The sequence below is a fragment of the Sciurus vulgaris genome (genome assembly GCF_902686455.1).
Source record: "Sciurus vulgaris genome assembly, chromosome: 7".
Classification (NCBI taxonomy): domain Eukaryota; kingdom Metazoa; phylum Chordata; class Mammalia; order Rodentia; family Sciuridae; genus Sciurus; species Sciurus vulgaris.
The window spans coordinates 120184767-120206191 of NC_136467.1; the positions used below are offsets into that span (position 1 = coordinate 120184767).

Here is a 21425-nt window from a genome sequence, read left to right on the forward strand (position 1 = left end):
ATGTTGAGGTTTGGGGATGTGGCTCAGTGGTAGAAGGTTTGCTTAGCGTGTACAAGGTTCTGGGTTAGATCCCCAGCATTGGAGGGGGAAAAAAAAAACTTATCTTTATACTAGCAACTACAGCTACTTACTTTGCAGTCAGAAAAAAATTCTCGATCAATCCAAATATGACTGAGGGCTGTACCACAGGCACAAAGGATGAACTGGAAACAGAGAATGAATCTTAGCCCTGGTTTGGTATTAGGCCTGTATTTCTGGTTTCATCTATATTATTTGGTTTGAACATAATGTGTGTGTGTGTGTGTGTGTGTGACTGTGTGTGTATATACACACACATAAATAAAATAAATACTGGTCTTAACCCTCTTCCTTGGGCCTAACATGGCTCATCTGGCAACCTTCTCCTGTTCTTCTACTCAACCTAAGAAGTTATGGGGAATGATGATCAGTTCTGCTGACTCTGCATCAACACACAGGAAAACAACAAAGGATAGAGATGAAGCCAGAACAATTCATTTGAGAACAATTTTAGAGCATTAAGTTGATGTTAGATTACATGTAGGAAAATGGTCTCAGGCAAAGTAATGTGATATAGGAGGCCACCTGATGCCAGTGTGTAGAAATTTAAGAAAAGTCTTAGAGGCAAAGATAAAGTAGCATAAATAAGGTTATAGGAGCCCCAGGCTAGAAGGAACAAGCAATCCTTAAGAAACTGGGGCAAACTTTTGAGCCCTCCACTAGATCCTCTGCATTAACCCGTCTCCCATAGAGTTCTTTTGGTCTACAAAATAAGCTCTCAAAAATTTCCCAACACATTTTATCCTTGGATGCCTCTATGTTTAATCGTTCATCACTTCTTGGTGACACCTAGTGGTACAATTTGAACCACAGCTCTGAGTCATGTCTGTTCAAAAGGTGACTAGAAAACGATAAAAAAAAAAAAAACAAACAAAAAACAACAACAACAACAACAAAACAAAACAAAACAAAACTATGGCTGTATAAGGACAATCAAGCACTGCCCAGGATAAAGCCATGAATACAATAGTTTAAATAAATCATGCGCTGTTTAAGAATTTCCTAATGTTGGTTTTCATAATCACCAGCTTGAATAATGTCCTCCAGCAGCAGCAAAATGATAACCAGAGGAAAACCTGCCTGAAGTCTTTCAGCCATCCTGCAGTCTCTTAGCCATCAAGGGCAAAAAAGATGGGATAAGCCACACCACCTTAGATGCGTACCCTCACCTGACGCCCAATCTCTGTCCAGCTATTTTTAAACAGTTGTAAAGGAGAGTAAAATCATAATGCCCAAAGGCAATGTCTTCTTGATGAGTTTGGCTTCTTTCACTTAGCATAATGCCTCTGAGATTTCTCCATGTTGCTGCATTATCAGAGAAGTTTTTTGTTGTTGTTGTTTTTGTTTTTTTTATTGTCAAGTAGTATTGAGTATATGAGTAACTAGAATTCATCCATTCCCTAGTTATTTTTTCCAGTTTTTGGTGTCTATGAATAACACCATTATAACATTCATGTACAAGTTGCTATGAGAACATAAATTTTTGTTAATCTTGGGTAAATATTTTAGAAAAAGGAAAGTAGATAGTGTACTATTTAACTCTTTAAAAAACAAAAAACACCAAAGTGTTTGGTTTTTCTGTTTTGTTTTTAGGTACTGGGGATTGAACCCAGGAGTGCTTTACCACTGAGCTACGTCCCCCAAATTTTTATTTTTTCTTTTGAGATAGGGCCTCATTAACTTGCTGAGGCTGGCCTCAAACTTGCCATCCTCCTGTCTCAGCTTCCTGAGTCACTGGGATTATAGGTGTGTGCCACCACACCCAGCTATCAGGGTTTTTCAAAGTGGAGCTACTATTTTGTATTCTTACTTGAACATATAAGAGTTCCAGTTACTCAGCATGCTCATGATACTGAGTTTTATTTTAGAAATTCTAAAAGGTGTGCATTGGTCAATATTTTTGTAAAGTCATTTTTAGTTGGGGATGTAATTCAGTGATAGAGCACTTGCCTAGCATGCATGAGGCCCTGAGTTCAAGGCCCAGTACTCAAAAAAAAAATCCAAACGAGTAATTAAATAAATAAGTCTTTAATAAAAGTAAAACATACAGGCATAAAAGTGCACAAATCATAAATATACAACTAAATAGTCATAAAGTTAACATTTCGTTATAACTATGAGTTTAAAAAAATGAGTTATAAGAATCCCAGAGACTTGTTTGATATCTAGCCTCCAAAACCATTTACTATCCAGAACTCTGAGTCAGTTCATATCCATTTGCAGGCAAGGAAATAGAGGGAAGTCTTCCGACAGGAGACTTGCTGTCCCAAAGGAGGTGAATCACAAGATTGATGAGACCACACTGCCTCCTGACTCCACTGGGCAGCAATGAACTCCACTGCCCAAGTATGTTACCTCCACTCTTTTTTTTTTTTGGTACCAGGAATTGAACTCAGAGACTTTACTGAGCCACATCTCCAGCCCTTTTTTGAGACAGTGTCTTGATGAGTTGGTGAGGCTGGCTCTAAACTTAGGATCCTCCTGCTTCAGCCTCCCCAGCTGCTGGGATTACAGGTGTGCACCACTGTGCCAGGTTACCTTCACTCTTCTTAACTGTAACATCTCCATTTGTACTGCACATAGTGTATGGGTATTAAAGAGGTCATGGTATCATAAGTGAGATTTTTTTTCCGTGTAAATCATCAAGTATAAGAAGAAACTATAGCTTCCTGTTTCCCAGCTGCCACTCGGTACGCAGTCTTGCTGTGCTGGGTTCCCACCAGTGTCCCACCTCACAGTGGGCCCAAGGCCAGGGAGTCTTCCAGCCATGGACCAAAGCCTCCGAGATGGTTTTGAAGGATCTTTGGGGAGTTTGAACGGACATGGAAAGATGCCAACTTCTCAGCCTAACATGCCTCTGTGAACTCTTGTGAACTTGCTCACAGAATCCTTGCTGAGGTTGAGTTACGTCCTCAACATCCAACATCCTGGCCTTACCTGGAGGATGGGGCTCGAGGTCTAAAGGTGTAGTTTCTCTTGTGCTGGGCTAGCTCAGATGCGGGGTGAGGGCGCAGAGTCAAGACCCAGACTCCAGGAGTTGGGTGGAAGCAGGCTTGTGGTGAGCAGCCTATAAACTTGTTTATTGTGTGAACAGCTATACATTGTATAGGTTTCTTGCCCAATCACAATGCGCCACGGGGGATCAAACCACCAGGCTCCTATACAGGTTCCCTTGGTAACACTGAGTCAATTTGGGGGAGTTGCATACTTTCCTAGGTGGCCAGAGCAGAACGCTCCTCTCCACGGGTTTTCCTGTTGGGCCTGAAAGTGTGAAGGTTTTCCTTACACACTTGAGATGTTCACTGCTGCCAGCCAAGAACTAGGATTTCTCCCAACATAAAGGGAGAGGGTCTTTCTGGTCCTGAGAGCGCCAACTGTTCTGTTTTGATTTCACACACTCACAAAGGCAATCGAAACCTCCACGAGGCACCATTTCACATGCATTATGGTTATTAAAACAATAACAGTGGAAAATGACCATTGCTGGAAGGGATGTGGAGAAGTTGGAACCTCATGTATTGTTGGTGGGATGTAAAGTGATGCAGCCATGGTCGAGAGCAGCCTGCAGTTCTCCAAAGTCCCATACAGAGTTATCATATGACCCTCACAATTCCATTGCAGGTATATCTCAAAAAGAACAGGAAACAGGAGCTCAAAGAGATACCTGCATGGTCAAGTTCACAACAGCATTATTCATAATAGCTAAAAGGAAAATGACCCAAATGGGCAAACAAAATGGTGTGTGTGTCCACAGTGGAGTATTATTCAGCCATGAGAAGGATGGAAAGTCCAACACATGCTACAGCATGGATGAGCCTTGAGGATATTATGCTAAGTAAGACAAGCCAGGCCAGAAGGCCAAATATCATAGGGTTCCATTCATATTAGGCACCGAAAGTATCAAATTCATAGAAACAGAAAATAGAATTATTGCCACTGCCTGGAAGAGGGGCAACTGGGGAGGTTTTGTGAAGGGGTATAGTTTGCACGATAGTTTGAATGAGGTCCTGCAGAGGCCCATGTGTGAAAGGCTTGGTCCCCAGACTGTGGTGCTGCTGGAAAGTGGTGGAACCTTTAGGGGTCTGCCTGTGAAGAGGCTCTGGAACCTGGCCCCTTCCTCTCTCTTTGCTTCTCCATCATGATGAGGCAAGCAACTTCCTCTGTCCTGTGTTCCCGCCATGATGTACATCTTCACCTCAGGACTAAAAGCAACCTGACCAAGTGGCTATGGGCTGGAACTTCTAAGACTGTGACCAGAATAAATCTTCCTCTTCATATGTTGATCATTTCCAGTGCTTTGTTACAGAAGCAGAAAGCTGACGAACACTGAATATAACAGTTTCTATTTAGGATGATGAAAAAAAAAATCCTGGAGATGGGTAGCAGTGGCGGTCACACAACATTGTCAAGGTAATTAACATCACTGGGGTTTAAAGTGGTGAGTTTTATGTTACATATATTTCAACACAGTAAATAAATGGCACACAGGCATGTTGATGTGTGTGCTTTAAATGCTTCCAACACACAGATCATGCTGTATCCTACAGAGATACCGAGCCCTTACATGGAAAAATGGCACGACAACTCATGACATCCTATCACAGCAAGGAAAGTTGATGGGAGAACTACAAGTCAGAGTCCTTTCCAGGAAGGTGCACCACGTGCAGCAGTGTTTATTTCATACTTGAATAAATGCAAAGCTGGCTTCCAAATTAAAAAAAAAAAAAAAGAAGAAGAAGCTGCTGCTGCTACAGGACTCTGAGCTCGGCTTTAGAGAATTTACAGTGGAGGGCTGGCAATGTGGCTCAGTGGTAGCCTGTCATGTGTGAGACTCTGGGTTCTATCTACAGCATAGTAAAAAAAAAAAAAAAAAAAAAAACGAGAGAATTTACAGTGAACAAAATGATATCATCAAACTAGTTTTTAATCATTCTCACTCAAGTAAAAATGCTCAGAATTTTACACTGAATCCATGTAGTAAACAGGCCTGGTTCAATACAATAATTTCTTCCACAACTCAAACTCCAACTGTGCTCGCACAACTGGTCCACTCCAGTCTTTCCACTCACACAGCTCCGAATGCTTCTTGCAGAGGCTAGGAGTCTCCCCCTCTGCCACCTTTTTTTCATATAGATGTAATAAGCCTAGTGGCTTATGCACACCAATTGTCTGTGCATCTGTGTATTTTTTCCATATACTTTTTTTTTTTTTTTTTAACATATAGAAGTAGTTTGCAACTCATGGTTTCCTTATGGTAAGTGACCAAGATGTGGCCATAAGATCTGGGACACTGATGAATGGTGCTATTTTGTACCTTCATACGCTCCTTGGCTAGGTACCTCTAATGGAGTTATATTTTATTTCCATGTTCTAAGAAGATGTTAGTACCATTCCCTGAATGTTGTTCCTTAAACAAACTCGATGACTCATTTTCCTTGTGTCTTCGGTGTGGTCTTCTTCCTCAGTGTTGCAGGCTGAACAAATGCTACCCACAGTATAAGACTGTCTCACTGACTGACACTCATGGACATGCAGCCACATTAGAGGGAGTAATCACAAAACTGTAGTTTATTTACCAAATTTCTTTCTATGTGTAATCTCACCTACATTAGGGAAAGAAAAGCAATAATTTTACAGGAATTTTGAGTTGTCTCTTTGGATTCTTTCTGTTTGACTAGTATCATCGGGGGGAGAGGGGAAGGGCTGAATCTTTTTTTTTTTCAGTTGTAGATGGACACAATGTCTTTATTTTGTTTATTTAGTTTTATGTGGTACTGAGGATCAAACCCAGTGCCCCACACATTCTAGGCAAGCACTCTACCACTGAACCCCAGCCCCAGCTCACTCTTTTTAAATAAATGCCATGTGAAAAAAATCCAAAACACAGGCATCTGAACAGGAATATGAAAATTACACCTTTCCCAAAAACTAAGTTGGAAAAATTTATTTACAAATAATAATGATAAAAGGCAGAGCACTCTTTTATGGCAGTTTTGATAAGCAAAGTCCTTGCTCCCAATGAAATAGATTAATGAAAATAAAATTGGATAATACTATCTTAAAAAAAGAGGGCATGCCAGCTTTGCCTGGTTTTGAATATTACTTATAATTCTGAACATTTAATGTTTAAAATGGAAAAAAAAAAAAAGATGTATTTTCTTTTGTGTGTCTGGCTTCACAAAAGGAGCCAGAAAAACACACACACACACACACACACACACACACACACACACACACACACATTCTTTAGTGTGTCTGGCTTCTTTTATTCAATATTATGTTTGAGATACATCCATATTATTGGACAGTGTAGTCATTCATTCATGTTTATTACAATATAGTGTTTCATTATAAGATATGAGATTACCCAGTTTATCCATTTTTTTATGGACATTCCAGTTGCTTCCTGAGGGAGAAAATAACTATGTCATGAGTTAAATATGTTTAAATTTAATAAGTAGTGTCAAATACTTTCCCCAAATAGCTGTATCAATTTATATTCCCATCAAGAGTAAGAGAACTCTACTTGTCCCATATCCTTGCCAGAACCTGGCACCACCAGTTTAATTTCAGCCATTCTGTTGAATATGCAGTGGTATTCCATGTTGCTTTGATCTGCATTTCCCTAATCACGAATGAGGCTGAATAACTTTTCATGAATATCAAACATTTGGAGCATTCTTTTGTGAAGTTCCTGTTTTTTCCATTTTGCCTTTTTTAATTAAAAAAATAGACCTGGAGTTTGAATGGTTATACAGCAAACATATTCTCAGTTTACCTTCCAGTCACTTCATAGGAGCTTCTAAGGAACAGAAGTTCTAAATTTTATTGTACTACCATCAATTTTATTGTTTGTTTTTTGTATTTGTTTTGCTGTACTGGGTTAAATCCCCAGTACCACAAAAAATAATAAAAAATAATTTAAAAAGAGACTTGACAGATGACTCAAATATAGCCACAACAATAATATCCTGCAGCAGAAATTCAAATCTCTCATCAGCAGATGACTCAATGACCTCATGCCAGGAAAAAGTCAAAGGGAGCATCTGTCAAGCCAAATAAGTTAATAAACAAATTGGGGGAGGGGGTTACTTATAAAAATTGTTCCCAGGCAGGCGCAGTGGTGCAAGCCTGCAATCCTAGCTACTTGAGAGAATAAAGTAGGAGGATCATAAGTTCAAGGTAAGCCTGGGCAACTTAGTGAAACCCTGTCTCAAAATAAAAAATAAGAGTTGGATATGTAGCTCAGTAATAGAGTGCCCTAGGGCTTGATCCCCAGTACCACACCCCCAACCATCCCACCAAAAAAACCCTTGTCATAGCTTTCCCCAAAAACTGGTCACCTCACAAACAGAATCAAAACTAAGAGATTTATGCCAGGTGAGGTGGTGCATGCCTGTAATCCCAGCAGCTCAGGAGGCTGAGGCAGGAGGATTGCAGGTTTAAGGCCAGACTTATCAACTTAGTGAGACCCTGTCTCAACATTAAAAATAAAAAAGGTTAGGGATGGTGTGGCTTGATGATGTGGTTCAGTGGGTAAGTGCCCCTGGTTCAATCCCTGGCACCAAAAACAACAACAACAACTAAAACATGAGGTTTAAATCAATTGTACAGAAAAGATTTGGAAGAATCAGGAACCTATCTTTCTTCCAAATTAGTCAACTGAGACATGAGAAAAGAATCACAATGATGATCATGACAGCCTTAAAAGAAAGCCTTAGAGTGCAGCCCTAGAGCATAGCCATGACCTATTGCTGACCCAGGCTGCTTCTATCATCCCTGTGGCTGACATTCAAGGACTACTACAATGATCATCTGGTAGCTTCCCAATGTATTAAAAGCTGCTAATCGCATACATGGACCACATCCATGTTGTTCATACCAAAAGAAAGCAGCAGCAGCAGCAGCAGAGAATTTACCTCTATAGCACTAGTTCATTTCTTGAATGGACAACTCTAATGAAGAAAACATCTTTCCCAAAGATTAATTTTTATTTTTACTTATGTATTTATTTATTTGAGGATGTCTCATTATGTTGCCCAGGCTGGTCTCAAACTCCCAGGTTCAAGCAATCCTCCTGGCTCATCCTCCCAAATGCTGGAATTATAGGAACATGTCACCACTCCTGGCTCCTAAGGTGCTTAAAAATAAGCCATTAGAGGTTTTAAAAACCTTAGCTGGGTGAGGTGACACACATCTATAATCTCAATGGCTCAGGAGGCTGAGGCAGGAGGATCCAGAGTTCAAAGTCAGCCTCAGCAACTTAGCAAGGCCCTCAGCAACTCAGCAAGACCCTGTCTCTAAATAAAATATAAAAAAGGGCTGGGGATGTGGTTTAGTGGTTAAACACTCCTGGGTTCAATCCCTGGTACAAAACAAAAACAAAAACAAAAAAATAATACCTTACGGCTATATCTTAGATACGCATAATTTTAAGTTTTTAAAATGATGAAACCAGTATAGCAAATTGTTTGTGTCTACTGGTATTTATCAACAGGGCACTGTAGAGAAACTTAATGTGAGTTTAAATCACGGCTCATTCACTCACTGACCAGTTTGGAAAGACAGCTATTTCTCTGAGCCTCAGGTGCATCTGTGTCCACAGAAAGGGTTAAACTAGATAATTTTAGTACCAATTTCTATTCCGCTCATAGTACCTTGCAAATAGTGCTGAACCAATTCACTTAGCCTTTATATCACCTCCTTCAAAATAGTGCTAACTCAACTTAATTCTAGATCAGAAATGTACTTTCTCCAACAGCTTACATCTAGCAGATTTATGCACACAAAATGAGTCTACTGGGCAGGCTTGTGGGATATCCTCCCTTCTAACAGGTTTACTACCCTTTAAAATCCTTCCAATCCGAGCAGTGAAGCAGTATAAAATGGTATCTAAAGACCTTTCATACTTCTTAAATTTAACTGTTTGTATTAGAATTTCTCTCACTTCATAGTCTATACTTTCATTATATTCCTGAGTACTTGTATATCTGCATATCTGCACCTTAGGTAAGTTTTTTTTTTTTTTTTTTTTGGGTGGTGGGGGTGGCGACAAGGTCTCACTATGGTACCCAGACTGGCCTTGAACTTGCAATTCTACTGATTCAGCCTCCTGAATAGCTAGGTACTTCTTCTTCTTTTTTTTTTTTTGGTGGTACTGGGGACTGAACGGGGCACTCTCCTCCTGAGTTACATCCCCTGGTCTTTTTAATTTTTTTTAAAAAATTTTGAGACAGGGTTTCACTAAGTTGCCCAGAATGGCCTTGAACTTCTGTTCCTGTTGCTTCAGCCTCCCAAATCTCTGGGTTATAGGCATGTACCACCACATCTGGCTATCAGGGAACTTAACTGCTGGGCTTTATATACTATTTTACCTCCCTTAGTATATTCACCACTAGACCAGTGGTTTTTGATTTTGTTTAAAACAGGACAACCATTTTTTCAAAGGAAATCTTCCACAGAACACTAATATATAAGTTCAAAAAAAAAAAAAAAAAAGAAAGAGAGAGAGGGGAAAGGGAATGTACATCAGTTGAGCACTTAACTAGCACATGCAAGGCCCTAGTTCAATCTACAACGCCAAAAATAGATAATCATAGATAGGTAGGTAGGTAGGTAAGTGAGTGGGTAGAGAGGTAGGTAGACAGATGAGGGAGGGGGTTGCTCTGATTAAAAGGAGTGAGGAAGGGAAGGAGCTGAGTGCTGTCAGCTCATTTTCTTTCTCCTCTCCTCTCCCCTGAGCTGTAGATACACTATAGACATTTCAGCAGATTCCCAGGGTCTCTAGACCTCTGGACCTCAAAAGGGCCCAGTAATTAAGTCTAGTTTTGGGAACAGGACCTATGGCCCCAATTCAGATGTTTCCTTCATGGTAACAATTTTCAACCCAAGTCATTAGAAATTATCTTGGCACAATCTAACATACAGAAGTGGTTGTATATAGGAAAGAGAATGGAATGGCTGGGGGAAAAGATGACAGATTTTTATGACAAGAATTGTCTATGCAAAAAAAAAAAAAAAAAAAGAAAGAAAGAAACTTTTAAAAAATCAAAGTAATTAGGTATCTGTGAATTGGTGTACCTTGTTGTCCATAATTGTCCACTGGCCCTCAGGATTCTGCTTCAAAACACAGTGGTTACGAGAAATCATCAGAGGGCAAATTTTTGATACCAGTTGGTATGTGACACCAAATCCTCGGCCTATAGTCACCTGGGAAAACAATGTAAGAGACATAATCAATCACTGTGCTCAAAAAAGAGGTTCTTTACATCTTATCAACCAACAGTGTATGCAAGTCCCAATTTGAAAAACCAGATTCCTGTGGAATCCAAACAGTTCATTTGCTATCTCCTCTTCAGCTGCCATGGGAGCCACCAAGTAGAAAGTCAAGAATCGTGATAAAAGAAAGTTGAAAGAAGTTAACCATGGACTGCCAGAATTGATAAGATCCTGAAAGGTTATCTGGTTCAATAATCCATAATAACATGGAGGAATTCTTTCTACACAAGCCCATCAACTCTTTTATTTTTTCTTATTTTTATTTTTTTTTTGCGGTGCTGGGGATTTGAACCCAGGGCCTTGTGTTTGCGAGGCAAGTACTCTACCAACTGAGCTATATCCCCAGCCCCATCAACTCATCTTAAACACTGCCTTTATATAAGTCAGGCCTTCAGATTTTTTAATGGCTATGACTTGGCATCTTTCTCTCTACAAATTCCATTCATTGGCCCTGGTTCTGCACTGGGCACCATCAGAAAATCTCTAATCCCCCTTCCATATCATCTATAAAATGTCTACTGAGTCTTCTCTTTCCCTGGCAGTATTCCCAGTTACTTCAACTTAATTCCCAGGGGATGGGTTTGAGTCTGTCATTCTAATGGGTCTGTGAAAGGACTCTGGTTTGTCTTTATTCCTGGATACTGTATTAAGAAAATTAAACTTAATTTCACCACACAAATTCAACTTATCACTTTCCCAGTTCTAGCATAACATATAAATTGCATTAGCTTTCACAGCAGATACAGTACTCTGCCAATGTATTCTCGGACTTAGAAATGATTATATTTCCTGGTCTCCCCTCCCCCAAGAATTGCTATGCTAAGTCATGTCTATACTTGACTAGCTGGGAAAATTTGGATTCAAGTGTAGGACCTTACATTGATTTCTATTAAATTTCATCTTGTTAGTTCAGGCTACCATACCAGCTTGTCAAGACTTTTCTGAATTTTTAATCTGCAATCTGATCAAACATACTCAACATACTTTCTAGATTTAGTCCCTCACCAAATTAATATGGCAGTTGATTCTGTACCTTCATTCAAGACACAGATAATAGTAAGTAGCCAAAAGCAAAGCTCTCAGGGAATGTCTAGCAAACATTCTCCCACATGACCTAGGTATACTTTCAACCAATTAAAATTCAATCAAGTCTTTGCACTAAGTTAATATCCTCCATTTCAGCCACAAGGAAAGCATGAGTGTTCTGGCAAAGATTGAAAAGCAGCCCAAATTCACATCTATCATATTTTTCTGATGGACTTGTCTAGTTCATAATAACCCTGTGAAGGAAGGAAATGAAATTCTTCTTAGAGCCAGATCTTTCTTGCTTATTATTTTCACAAGTCCTCTCTTTAACGACCCCTACCACAACCTTAACTGGGAATATTAAAGTTTGTGCTTTTCAGCCAAGCACAGTGGTGCATGCCCATTATCCCAGTGATTCAGAAGGCAGAGGCAGGAGGTTAGAAGTCTCTGCAACTTAGCAAGACTCTTTCTCAAATTAAAAAATATTTTAAAAAGGGTGGGGGTCATATTTCAGGGGAAGAACACCCTGGGTTCAATCCCCAGAAACATACACATACACACAAAGAAAGTTTGTGGTTTTCTAAGACCTACTCTCTGCTCTTTTTGAAAATCCAGAATTATCCTTGTCTTCAGTACCTTAAAGACTAATGAAGCCAGGTATGGCACTGCATCCCTGTAATTCTAGCCACTCAGGAGACTGAGGCAGCAGGATCTCAAATTCAAGGCCAGCCTCAGCAACTTAGCGAGATCCTGACTCAAATTTTAAAAAAGGGCTCAGGATGTAGTTTAGTGGTTATAGCACCCCTTGGTGAAGGGAGAGAATGAAAAAAAAAAAAAGTCTACCATGACTCTCTCTGACCTAATCTAGTCACTCCTCCCAAACTCTCATCTCAGTAATTGACAATGTCATCTAACCAAATGCTCAGCCTCAAATCTAGAAGTCATTTTTGATTCATCTGTTTCTCATTTCCACATTTTAAAAATCAGCAATTTGCTGAGCATGATGGCATACATCTGTTAATTCCAGCGGCTCAGGAGGCTGAGACAGGAGGACTGGGAGTTCAAAGCCAGCCTCAGCAACTTGGTGAGGCCCTAAGCAACTAAGTGAGACCCTGTCACTAAATAAAATACAAAAACAGGCTGAGGATGTGGCTCAGTGGTAAGTGCCTCTGGGTTCAATCCTCAGTACCAAAAATAAATAAATTAATTAATTAACTAATTAATTAATCACCAGCAATTCTACTGGTTGTACGTCACATTCTACTGTCTATAATTCATAATCTATTCACTTCTGACTCTACAGACACTATCTTAGTCCAAACGTCCTGGCCACCTGCTGCTTCTGCTCCTACTCTAGCTCCCCTAAATTTTATTCTTCGTATAGCAGCAATGGTGATGTAAAAACTTTAAATCAGATAATTTCTCAGTCTGGGGGTATAGCTCAGTTGGTAGAGTGCTTGCCTAGCATGCACAAGACCCTGGGTTCAATCTTCAGCACATACACACACAATATAAGTAAATAAATAAATAAATAAATAAATAAATAATCAGATCTTTTCTTTCTTTAAAATCCTTCTATGATCCAAACTTCTTCCCATGGACTACAAGGCCCTGAATGTCCTGGCCTTCTCTTTAGTCTCAGACTCATACTAGGCTGCCAACACTGGCTTCTTTGGCCACTTGAGCCCTCTTTTCATTCCTTAACCTCCTCCAAATTCCAGCCTCCCTGAGGGCCTTTTTAAATTCTCCCCTCTGCTTATAGCACTCCTTTCTCAGACTTTTGCATGGCTACTCCTCATCTTTTTCAAGTTTCAACTCCTCAGAGGCCTACACTGATTACCCTTATCTAAAGTTGCTGTTATTAGCATGCACTTACCACAATCCAGATTATCTTGCTTGTTTGACCTCTCCCTCCCCATTTACTAGAATATAAATTTCATGAGCAGGGACTTTATCTTTTTTAACACTGCATTTCTGGACCAGGCATGTATTCAGCAAATATGTGTAAATGAATAGAAGAATAAAGAGATCTTGCCTATGGGTCTTCCCAGGTTCTAGAATGGGCATTTTTTAGGTCAGAAGTTGGAAGCTGAATTATTACACTAAAAAATATGGAGCAGCAGCTAGGAACTCTTAAAATCAGACTTGTTTCCCTTTAAAATGTTGTGGCGGCCACCTCTACCAAAATTGTCTGAAGTTTTTCAGTTCTTTTGACAATTTGCCAGAAATTCCGTTAATTACAGTAGGTCCTCTGAAGGCTGGGATATAGTTCAGTGGTAGAGCCCTTGCCTACCATGCAAGAAGTCCTTAGGTTTGGTCCCAGTCACAGTTGGGGGAGGAATTTGTATAAAGATTATCTGTCATTCACATTCAATAAGAATTTCAGGGGGCTGGGGATATAGCTCAGTTGGTAGAGTGCTAGCCTCATAAGCACAAGGCCCTGGGTTCAAATCCCTAGTACCACCAAAAAAGAATTTCAATCCTGGTAGGTTTTATTTTTTTTTATTTTTTTCATTTTTCTGTTTTGGGAACTGGGGATCAAACCCAGGGGTGTTTTGAGACAGTGTCTCACTAGGTTGCTCAGAAACTCACTGAATTGCTGAGACTGGCCTGGAACTTGTGGTCCTCCTGCCTCAGTCTCCCCTAGTTGCTGAGATTATAGGCTTGCACCCACCACGCCCAGCTTTGGTAGCTTTTTTTTTTTTCCTAAGAGAGGAAATATTTAATCTTCCATTTTAAAACTTGAGGGGAGAGGGCTGGGGATATAGCTCAGTTGGTAAAGTGCTTGCCTCACATGCAGAAGGCCCTGGGTTCAATCCACAGCACCACCCAAAAAAAAAAAAAAAAAAAAAAAAAAAAACACTTAAGGGGAGACAGTATGGATTGCCACTAGGGAAAATTGTACAGAAAAAACAGAAGAGTGCCTTTTTCTGAATTGTCTCCTATAGACTTCAAATCCAGAAAAAGAAGGAAATGTTCTTTTACAATCTTCCTTTCACTGTCATTCAAGAATTTACCTTAGCATTTCTGATATTTCACATATACTACAGTTAAAGAGTACAGTGTGCTCATTTGGAAATCTCACACCACTCATAACATAAAACTTAACTTCCCATGAGAACTGAGTGCCAACTAGCACCAACCCATATGTTGGCAACTGTTTGCATTTACAACAGTTTTACAAGCCTTGGAGCATGCTGACATTGATCTAGAAGATTACCTTGACCAAGTCCACCTTCACTAATGCTACTCTTTCCTCCTGGGCGCAACTCCTACTGTTTCCCAGATGACCAGTAAATACTCTAGAATAATCCTTTCCCTTTTCCAACCCACTTAGGGCAGAAAACTTTATGAAAACAAAATACAAGAGAAGAAAAAAAGAAAAAAAATATTATGGCTTTTAGGCTAAATAGTTATAGGACCTGGGAGCCAATTAATTTGCAATAAAAGTTATTTGTTTTTACACCAAACTCAGAATTGGTATAAGAAGTTTAAAGTCACCATGTCCAACAGATAATTTTACTATGGTATTCCTGTTAACAAAATGAGGGGAGCCATGTTTTATTGTTTCGTCTACAAACTCTGAAACTTTGAAGGGAACTAGAAAGGCAGAGAACTGAGTTTGCTGTTATAATTGAATTATATCAGCACACCTCAAAATCTATGCAAACCAACTTATACTACGGTTTGAGAACCATTACTGTAAGACTTCATCTTGGCTTTCATTCATACACACAGTAAGTTATGCTCCAACTACCGTCTAAGACCTGACCTTGCAGGGGGCCAGGCCTGGCAAGCCATAATGTTCCCAGTATGTTTTTTCCATTCACTTGGTTTGTACTGGTCTCTCCCCACAGAGGAGGGCCCACACAAATCTATCAAATAATTTAGAATATGTCTAGAAGTGCTTTATAGACTTTTTTTTTTTTTTTTTTTTTTGTACTGGGGATTGAACCCAGGGATGTTTGTTTTACCACTGAACTACATCTCTGGCCTTTTTTATTTTGAGACAGGTCTCACTAAATTGCTTAAGGGTTTGTTAAGTTGCCAAGGCAGGCCTTGAACTTGCAATCTTCCTGCCTTAGTCTCCCAAATTGCTGGGATTACAGGCGTGTGCCACCATACCTGGCTTTATAGACTTCTTGTCTTACAACTTTATTTATTTTCCCTGATCCTCCCTTCCCCCCAAAACTTCAGGGCTACCAGTTATTCAGGAGAAATTAATGAAGTAATTCAAAGAACTGATCTTAAAAAAAAAAAAAAAAAGTTAACACTTGTCTATTAAACTTCCACACAGAGTTGTGTGAGTGTAGTATATCTGCAGGGACCAGATCAAGTAATGTATGTAAGTTATACACAAAGTAACCCTTCACAACCTCCTACTTTAGCAACATTTAAGGCTGAACCTGAATCCTTCCTTGACTTAAGGAACTAGTGCTTTAGACTATTACTAAATAATTCACATCTTGGCAATTAATTATTCAGCCCACACAGATATCATCAGACTGCTTCACAGTATAAATTTCTCATTCAAGCCATAAGTTCTTTGAGTACAGAAGTTATCATCTGTCCCTCTTATAAGTACACCAAACAACATGAGTACTTGATAAACACCTGGGAAACTATATTGTGCCAATATGGCTTATAAGAAAAACCTTAAAAACAAATCTAAAAAAACCCAAAAAAACAAAACCTAACTAAAAATAGTAATAATCAAGACATTTAATTTACAACACAATGACCAACCACTCAGTATTATTATTTTGATATAGAAAATTAAAAAATCCCAAGATAACATGGCCTGGGAAAAGGGAGTGAAAAAGAAGACCATACATTGTCTTCATCTCCCAAGACAAATATTTTCCAGGTGCCGCTGCAGATGGGGAGGAGGTGTTTTATCACCCCTAAAGTCTGCAGGAGGTATTAATCTCCTTCAAAGTAAATCCTCTCCAGATCCAAAAAGTTCAAATTTCTGAGTGCCCAAGAAAACGTGCTCACTAGACCACCCCTCAAAAGAATTTATATTACCCCAGTCCCTTTCTTTGTTCAGTGGCTCATTTTCCATCAGGAAAGTGGGTCCATCAGAACCACGACTCCATTCCTGAATGAAGGCTTTTGGCTGATTCGTGAAGTTTGCGTCCGTCCCGGTCTTTTTGCGCTAACAACTATGGCAAAGTGAACTTTCCATACAAATTATTTCCAAAACCCAATGGCTCCTCATTACCGAGAGCTCGTTCCTGACCCAGTTCTTCCCAAGCTGTCTGCAATTCTCTCCCCACCAACCCAGTTCTAGCACCCCTCCCTGCCTGGTACCACGCCTCACCCTTCCTTTTTATTTTTTTCAATCTGCATTTATTATTTTTTAATCTGCATTTATCAAACAGCATAAGCAACATCTGGAGAGAACGCTGAATCCCCATCCTGACCCAGCTCAGGGGGCGCCACTTGGAGGCACCCAGACTCACAGGCGAAACGTGACCCATCCCAACGCGGCCAATTTCCCCCAACGAGATGGAAAGAAAGAAGTCGTTTTTACATTCGAGTATTTGAAGGGTGATGACCCTACACTAGCGATCGCTTTCCAAAACAAACTCAAGAGAGGTCGCACCACCTCAGACCTCGGGCGGTTTACTTGGGGCGGCTGCGCCTCAGTCCCCGGCTGGCCCCGCGGGGCTCCGTGCGGCCCCAACGGCGCGGTCCCGGCCTCTGCCGGCCCTGCTCCTCCACGCCGCCGCCCGCGTCCTCCCGGGCCGCGCCGCAGCCCGCCCCAGCCCAGCGCCCCCCAGGCCCTCTTCCCGCCCCTGCACCGCGGGCCCCACCGGTCTTCCCCGAGTGGCTCCCTACTTACTCCCTTCCTCCCTCACATTAATCCCCCAACACCTCGGCCTCAGCCCGCCGCCGCGCGCCCCAGACCGCTCTCTCCTCGGCCCAGGATCCCGCATCTCGTGCTCCCACCTCTCTCGCCCCGCTTTCCCATTCATCTCAGCCGCCCCGACGCCCGTCTCCGCTCCCTTCCCCCGGCTCCCCTCGGCCCCCCAGCTCGCCCCAGCGGGACCCCTTCGCCCCCTACCACAGGAGCCCTCGCCCTCACCTCGCGCCCGTCCTCCAGCAGCAGCCACTCGGCATTCATCCCCACCCGCCGCAAGCACCAGCTCCGACCACCGGCGTGGTCTTCAGTGACCAAGGAAGCAGGCTCCCCCATAGCCGACTCGGCCCTGGGGGTCGCTCAGCAACGAGCGAAACCCTGGTCCCGATCCTGGTCCCAGCCGTCTCCTGGTTTTCTCGCCGGCGCCATACCTAAACAACAGACAGAAGCAATCGCTCCGGAATCAGGATCGACGCGAACTCTGGCTCGGGCTAGGCGCCTGGCGCACCCGAGCGGGGGATGTGGGAGCACCGCGCCTGCGCGATGGGTGGCGCAGGTGCTAGCCCCAGCTGCGGTGGGGTGAGGCTCTGATTGTAGCGTCACAACTTCACCACCCACTAGAACCACCACCCCAATCTTAGGCACCCGAACTGGAATCTCTCCTTACTTTTCCTCTTTTTAAGAAAAAATTTGAAATGGATGAAATTGGAGAATATCATGCTAAGTGAGATAAGCCAATCTCAAAAAGCCAAAGGACGAATGATATCGCTAATAAGTGGATGAGGACACATAATGGGGGGAGGGAAGGGTTAGTGTTAGGGTTAGAGTTAGGGCTAGGGAGGGGGGCAAGAATGGAGGAAGGAAGGACTGTATAGAGGGAAAAGAGGGGTGGGGGGAAGAGAAAAAATAACAATGAATCAAACAACATTACCCTATGTAAATTTATGATTACACAAATGGTATGCCTTTACTCCATGTACAAACAGAGAAACAACATGTATCCCATTTGTTTACAATAAAAAAAAAAGAAAAAATTTGCTTTATGACCACATTGCGATGATAATGACCCTGTTATTTAAATTATAGCCACATTCCCTCCCATCCAGGATCGGTCAGTTGCCGAATTTCCCATCCTCCTTTCTTAGGGTCCCAAATAGCTGGGATTACAGGATTGAGCCTCCCTGCCCAAACCAGGATTTTCTTTTCTTTTCTGGAGATTGAGCCCAGGGCCTCGTGCATGCTGAACACCTGGTCTACCAGTAAACTCCACTCCCCAACCCATTGTGGCCTACTTTTGAAATAACTTGAAATTTGAGATTTGTGGGCATGGAGGGTGATATTGGAGATTGAACCCTAGGGCGCTTTGCAGCTAGCCACATCTCCAGCCCTCCTTCCCCTTTTATTTTTAATTTTGAGGCAGGGTCTTGCTAAATGGCTGAGGCTAGCCTTGAATTTGCCATCCTCCTGCCTGGCACCCTAGTAACTGGGATTACAGGTGTGCGCGTGGACACACACATACTTGTGATAATTTTAGGTTGTTTATTCTAAAATTAGGTTGTTTTCCTAAATAGCATCTATTTTGCACGACCTCATTTTGTTAGTAGATTTTTAAAGTTTATTCTAAGCAGATCTACAGAGATAGGAAGCACAGCTACCCAGGGTTAATTGTGGAAGTGGGGATTGAATGCAAATGAGCTTGTGAAGGGGATAGTGATAGAAATGTTCTAAAAGTGTATTGTGATGATAGCACACCTGTACAAGTATACTAAATCTTTGAAGTGCACACTTTCAGTGGGTGAATTTTGTGGTATGTAAATTATCCTATATAAAGTCGTTAATTTTTTTTTTAAATTGCAATCTCAACTTCTTCCCTTAGATTCTCCAGTATAGAGTGATAATTGCTACCTGTAGTAACTACTCTGCTAACTCAGTGCTGCCTTTTGCTTTTTTAGTTTTCCAATACCTGCTTAACAATTTAGTTATACTAAGTTCTGTCAGGAAAAAATAAAAAAACGTGTACTAAATGAATTTTAAAAAGTATAACAGGGGCTGGGGTTGTGGCTCAGTGGTAGAGCCCTTGCCTAGCATGTGTGCAGCACTGGGTTCAATTCTCAGCACCCACATATAAATAATGAATAAAATAAAGGTTCATCAACAACTAAAAACAATTAAAAAAAAAAGTGTAACAGTTAATGGCTAACATTTATTGAGCACTAGCCAGAGACTAGTCCAAACCCCCTACCTACTTGACTTTATGTGTTCTTTATGAACTATTTGATGAAGGTAGTTACAATTGTAATTCCTACTTTTGGGATGATGAAAGAAGAGACCAGGTGGTTTAGTAACACATTTGTTACTTTGAAAAGTGAAAAATAACAAATTTGTTGCTTTGAAAAGTAACAACCTGTGACTGGAGAATGGAGCTCAGTGGTAGAGCACTTACCTAGCATGCCTGAGGCACTGGTTTCATCCTCAGTACCCCAACACCCCTGCAATCCGCAAAAAAAAAAAAAAAAAAAAAAAAAAAAAAAAAAAAGGCAAATGTAGAATGACAGAGTCTGTTTTCAAAGCCTAATGTCCTAACTATGGCTGCAAACCCAGCTTGGAGTGATTTATCTGTGTGACACTGTCAGATCAAGAACTGCAGCCCCCATCTCCACAGAGGGTCAGGACAACTAGTGGGAGCCACAGGTGCAGTCATGGACATTCTTCCCTAGGCTATGAATGAATGAATGTGTTGGTTTCCCACCTTAGCACTCTGTCCCAGGAACAGCAACTGCACATAGAGGCCATCTTGACACTTAGTCTGTTTCCTTAGGCTCCTTTCAACTGTGGCAGATCTTTAGACCTTCCTTACTTTTTAAAAAATTTTAGACATGGTTTCACTAAGTTGCTTAGGGCCTCGCTTAGTTTCTGAGGCTGGCCTCAGACTCATGATCCTCCTTTCTCAGCCTCCCTAGCTGCTGTGATTACAGGAGTATTGTCACCATGCTCAGCCTTCCTTACTGTTGATGACCTTGACAATTTGAGGACTACTGGCAGGTATTTTGTAGAATGCCCCTCAATTGTGACTTACTGATGTTTTTCTCATAATTAGACTGAGATTAATTTGAGATGAAAGACCATGAAGGTAAAGCACCATTCTCATAATCAGGGGTACATGCTATCAACCCAAACAATCACCACAATCACTGTGTGTTTTTTTTTTTTTTTTTTTGTGTGTGTGTGTGTGTGTGTGTGTGTGTGTGTTGGGGATTGAACCCAGGGCCTTCTGCTTGCAAGGCAAGCACTCTACCAACTGAGCTGTATCCCCAGCCCCTTAGATGTTAATCTTGTGCACCTGACTAGTTGTAGTGTTTGTCAGGTTTCTCCACCATGAACTTTTGTTTCCCCTTTTCTATAATGTATACTTTGAGAAAAGTCAATATTAGAAGCCCAGGCTTAAGGAGTAGGGAGTTAAGCTCCACTTCTTCAAGAGCAAATTGGGGGGGAAGGGCTTGGGGGGTGGTTATGCACCTGTAATCCCAGCAACTAGATAAACTTGAGGCTAGCATTCCAAGTTTGAGGCCAACTTTGGCAACTTATGAGGCTGTCTCAAAATTAAAAAATAAAAAGTACCGGGGATATAGCTCAGTGGTTCAATCCCCTGTGTTCAATCCCTAGTACCGAAGAGAGAGAGAGAGAGAGAGAGAGAGAGAGAGAGAGAGAGAAAGAGAAGTGTATCTGCATAAAATATTTGAGATTCTCTGTAAAGTTTTCTCTCTCCTCCTGTTTATTTATTCCATAATTTATTTATCTCATTAGAGATCCATGGATATTTATTTTATACTTTGGTTATAGTTCAACACTGCTTTATTACTTTGTTTCTCAAATTGTTTTTCACTTTGGCCACTGAGCAACTTCCAGTTGGCCGTGGTCCCCCTTTGGCATACTCCCATCATTGTGTTTTATTGAACATATTCTTACTTTCTGGTGCAAAGTGGTCCAGACCTAAGATCAACCAACTCTCCAAAGAGCTGTGGTTCCTTTTATTGGAAAACTGTGTAACAAACCAAGATCCGGGCACTGTGATTGTTGCCACGGGGAGGTCATTGCTTCTAGATCCTCTCAGCTGTTATAGCAAGTAAACAATACACAGGTGAACTAGCCCCTCTATACACACACTTAGGAATGCTTA

At 41.2% G+C, this 21425-nt stretch overlaps 1 protein-coding gene across 4 annotated transcripts in view; it reads right to left on the reverse strand.

Moving 5' to 3' along the window:
- RNF8 (ring finger protein 8) overlaps positions 1-17714 on the reverse strand; it is a 36623-nt gene extending 18909 nt beyond the window's left edge. For 2 of the 4 annotated variants that reach the window (XR_013764913.1, XM_079146346.1), the window contains exons 1-2: positions 17474-17713; positions 10159-10287 (exon numbers count right to left, since the gene is read on the reverse strand). Coding sequence is in view for 3 of the 4 variants with exons in the window: in XM_079146346.1 (XP_079002472.1) it covers positions 10159-10287; positions 17474-17584 (240 nt within the window). In the remaining variant the exon portion in view is untranslated. Of the gene's footprint in view, positions 1-10158; positions 10288-17473 lie in introns of all 4 variants that reach the window. The other 2 variants (XM_079146348.1, XM_079146347.1) reach the window with 2 other exon arrangements.
- Positions 17715-21425: the final 3711 nt, after the last annotated feature.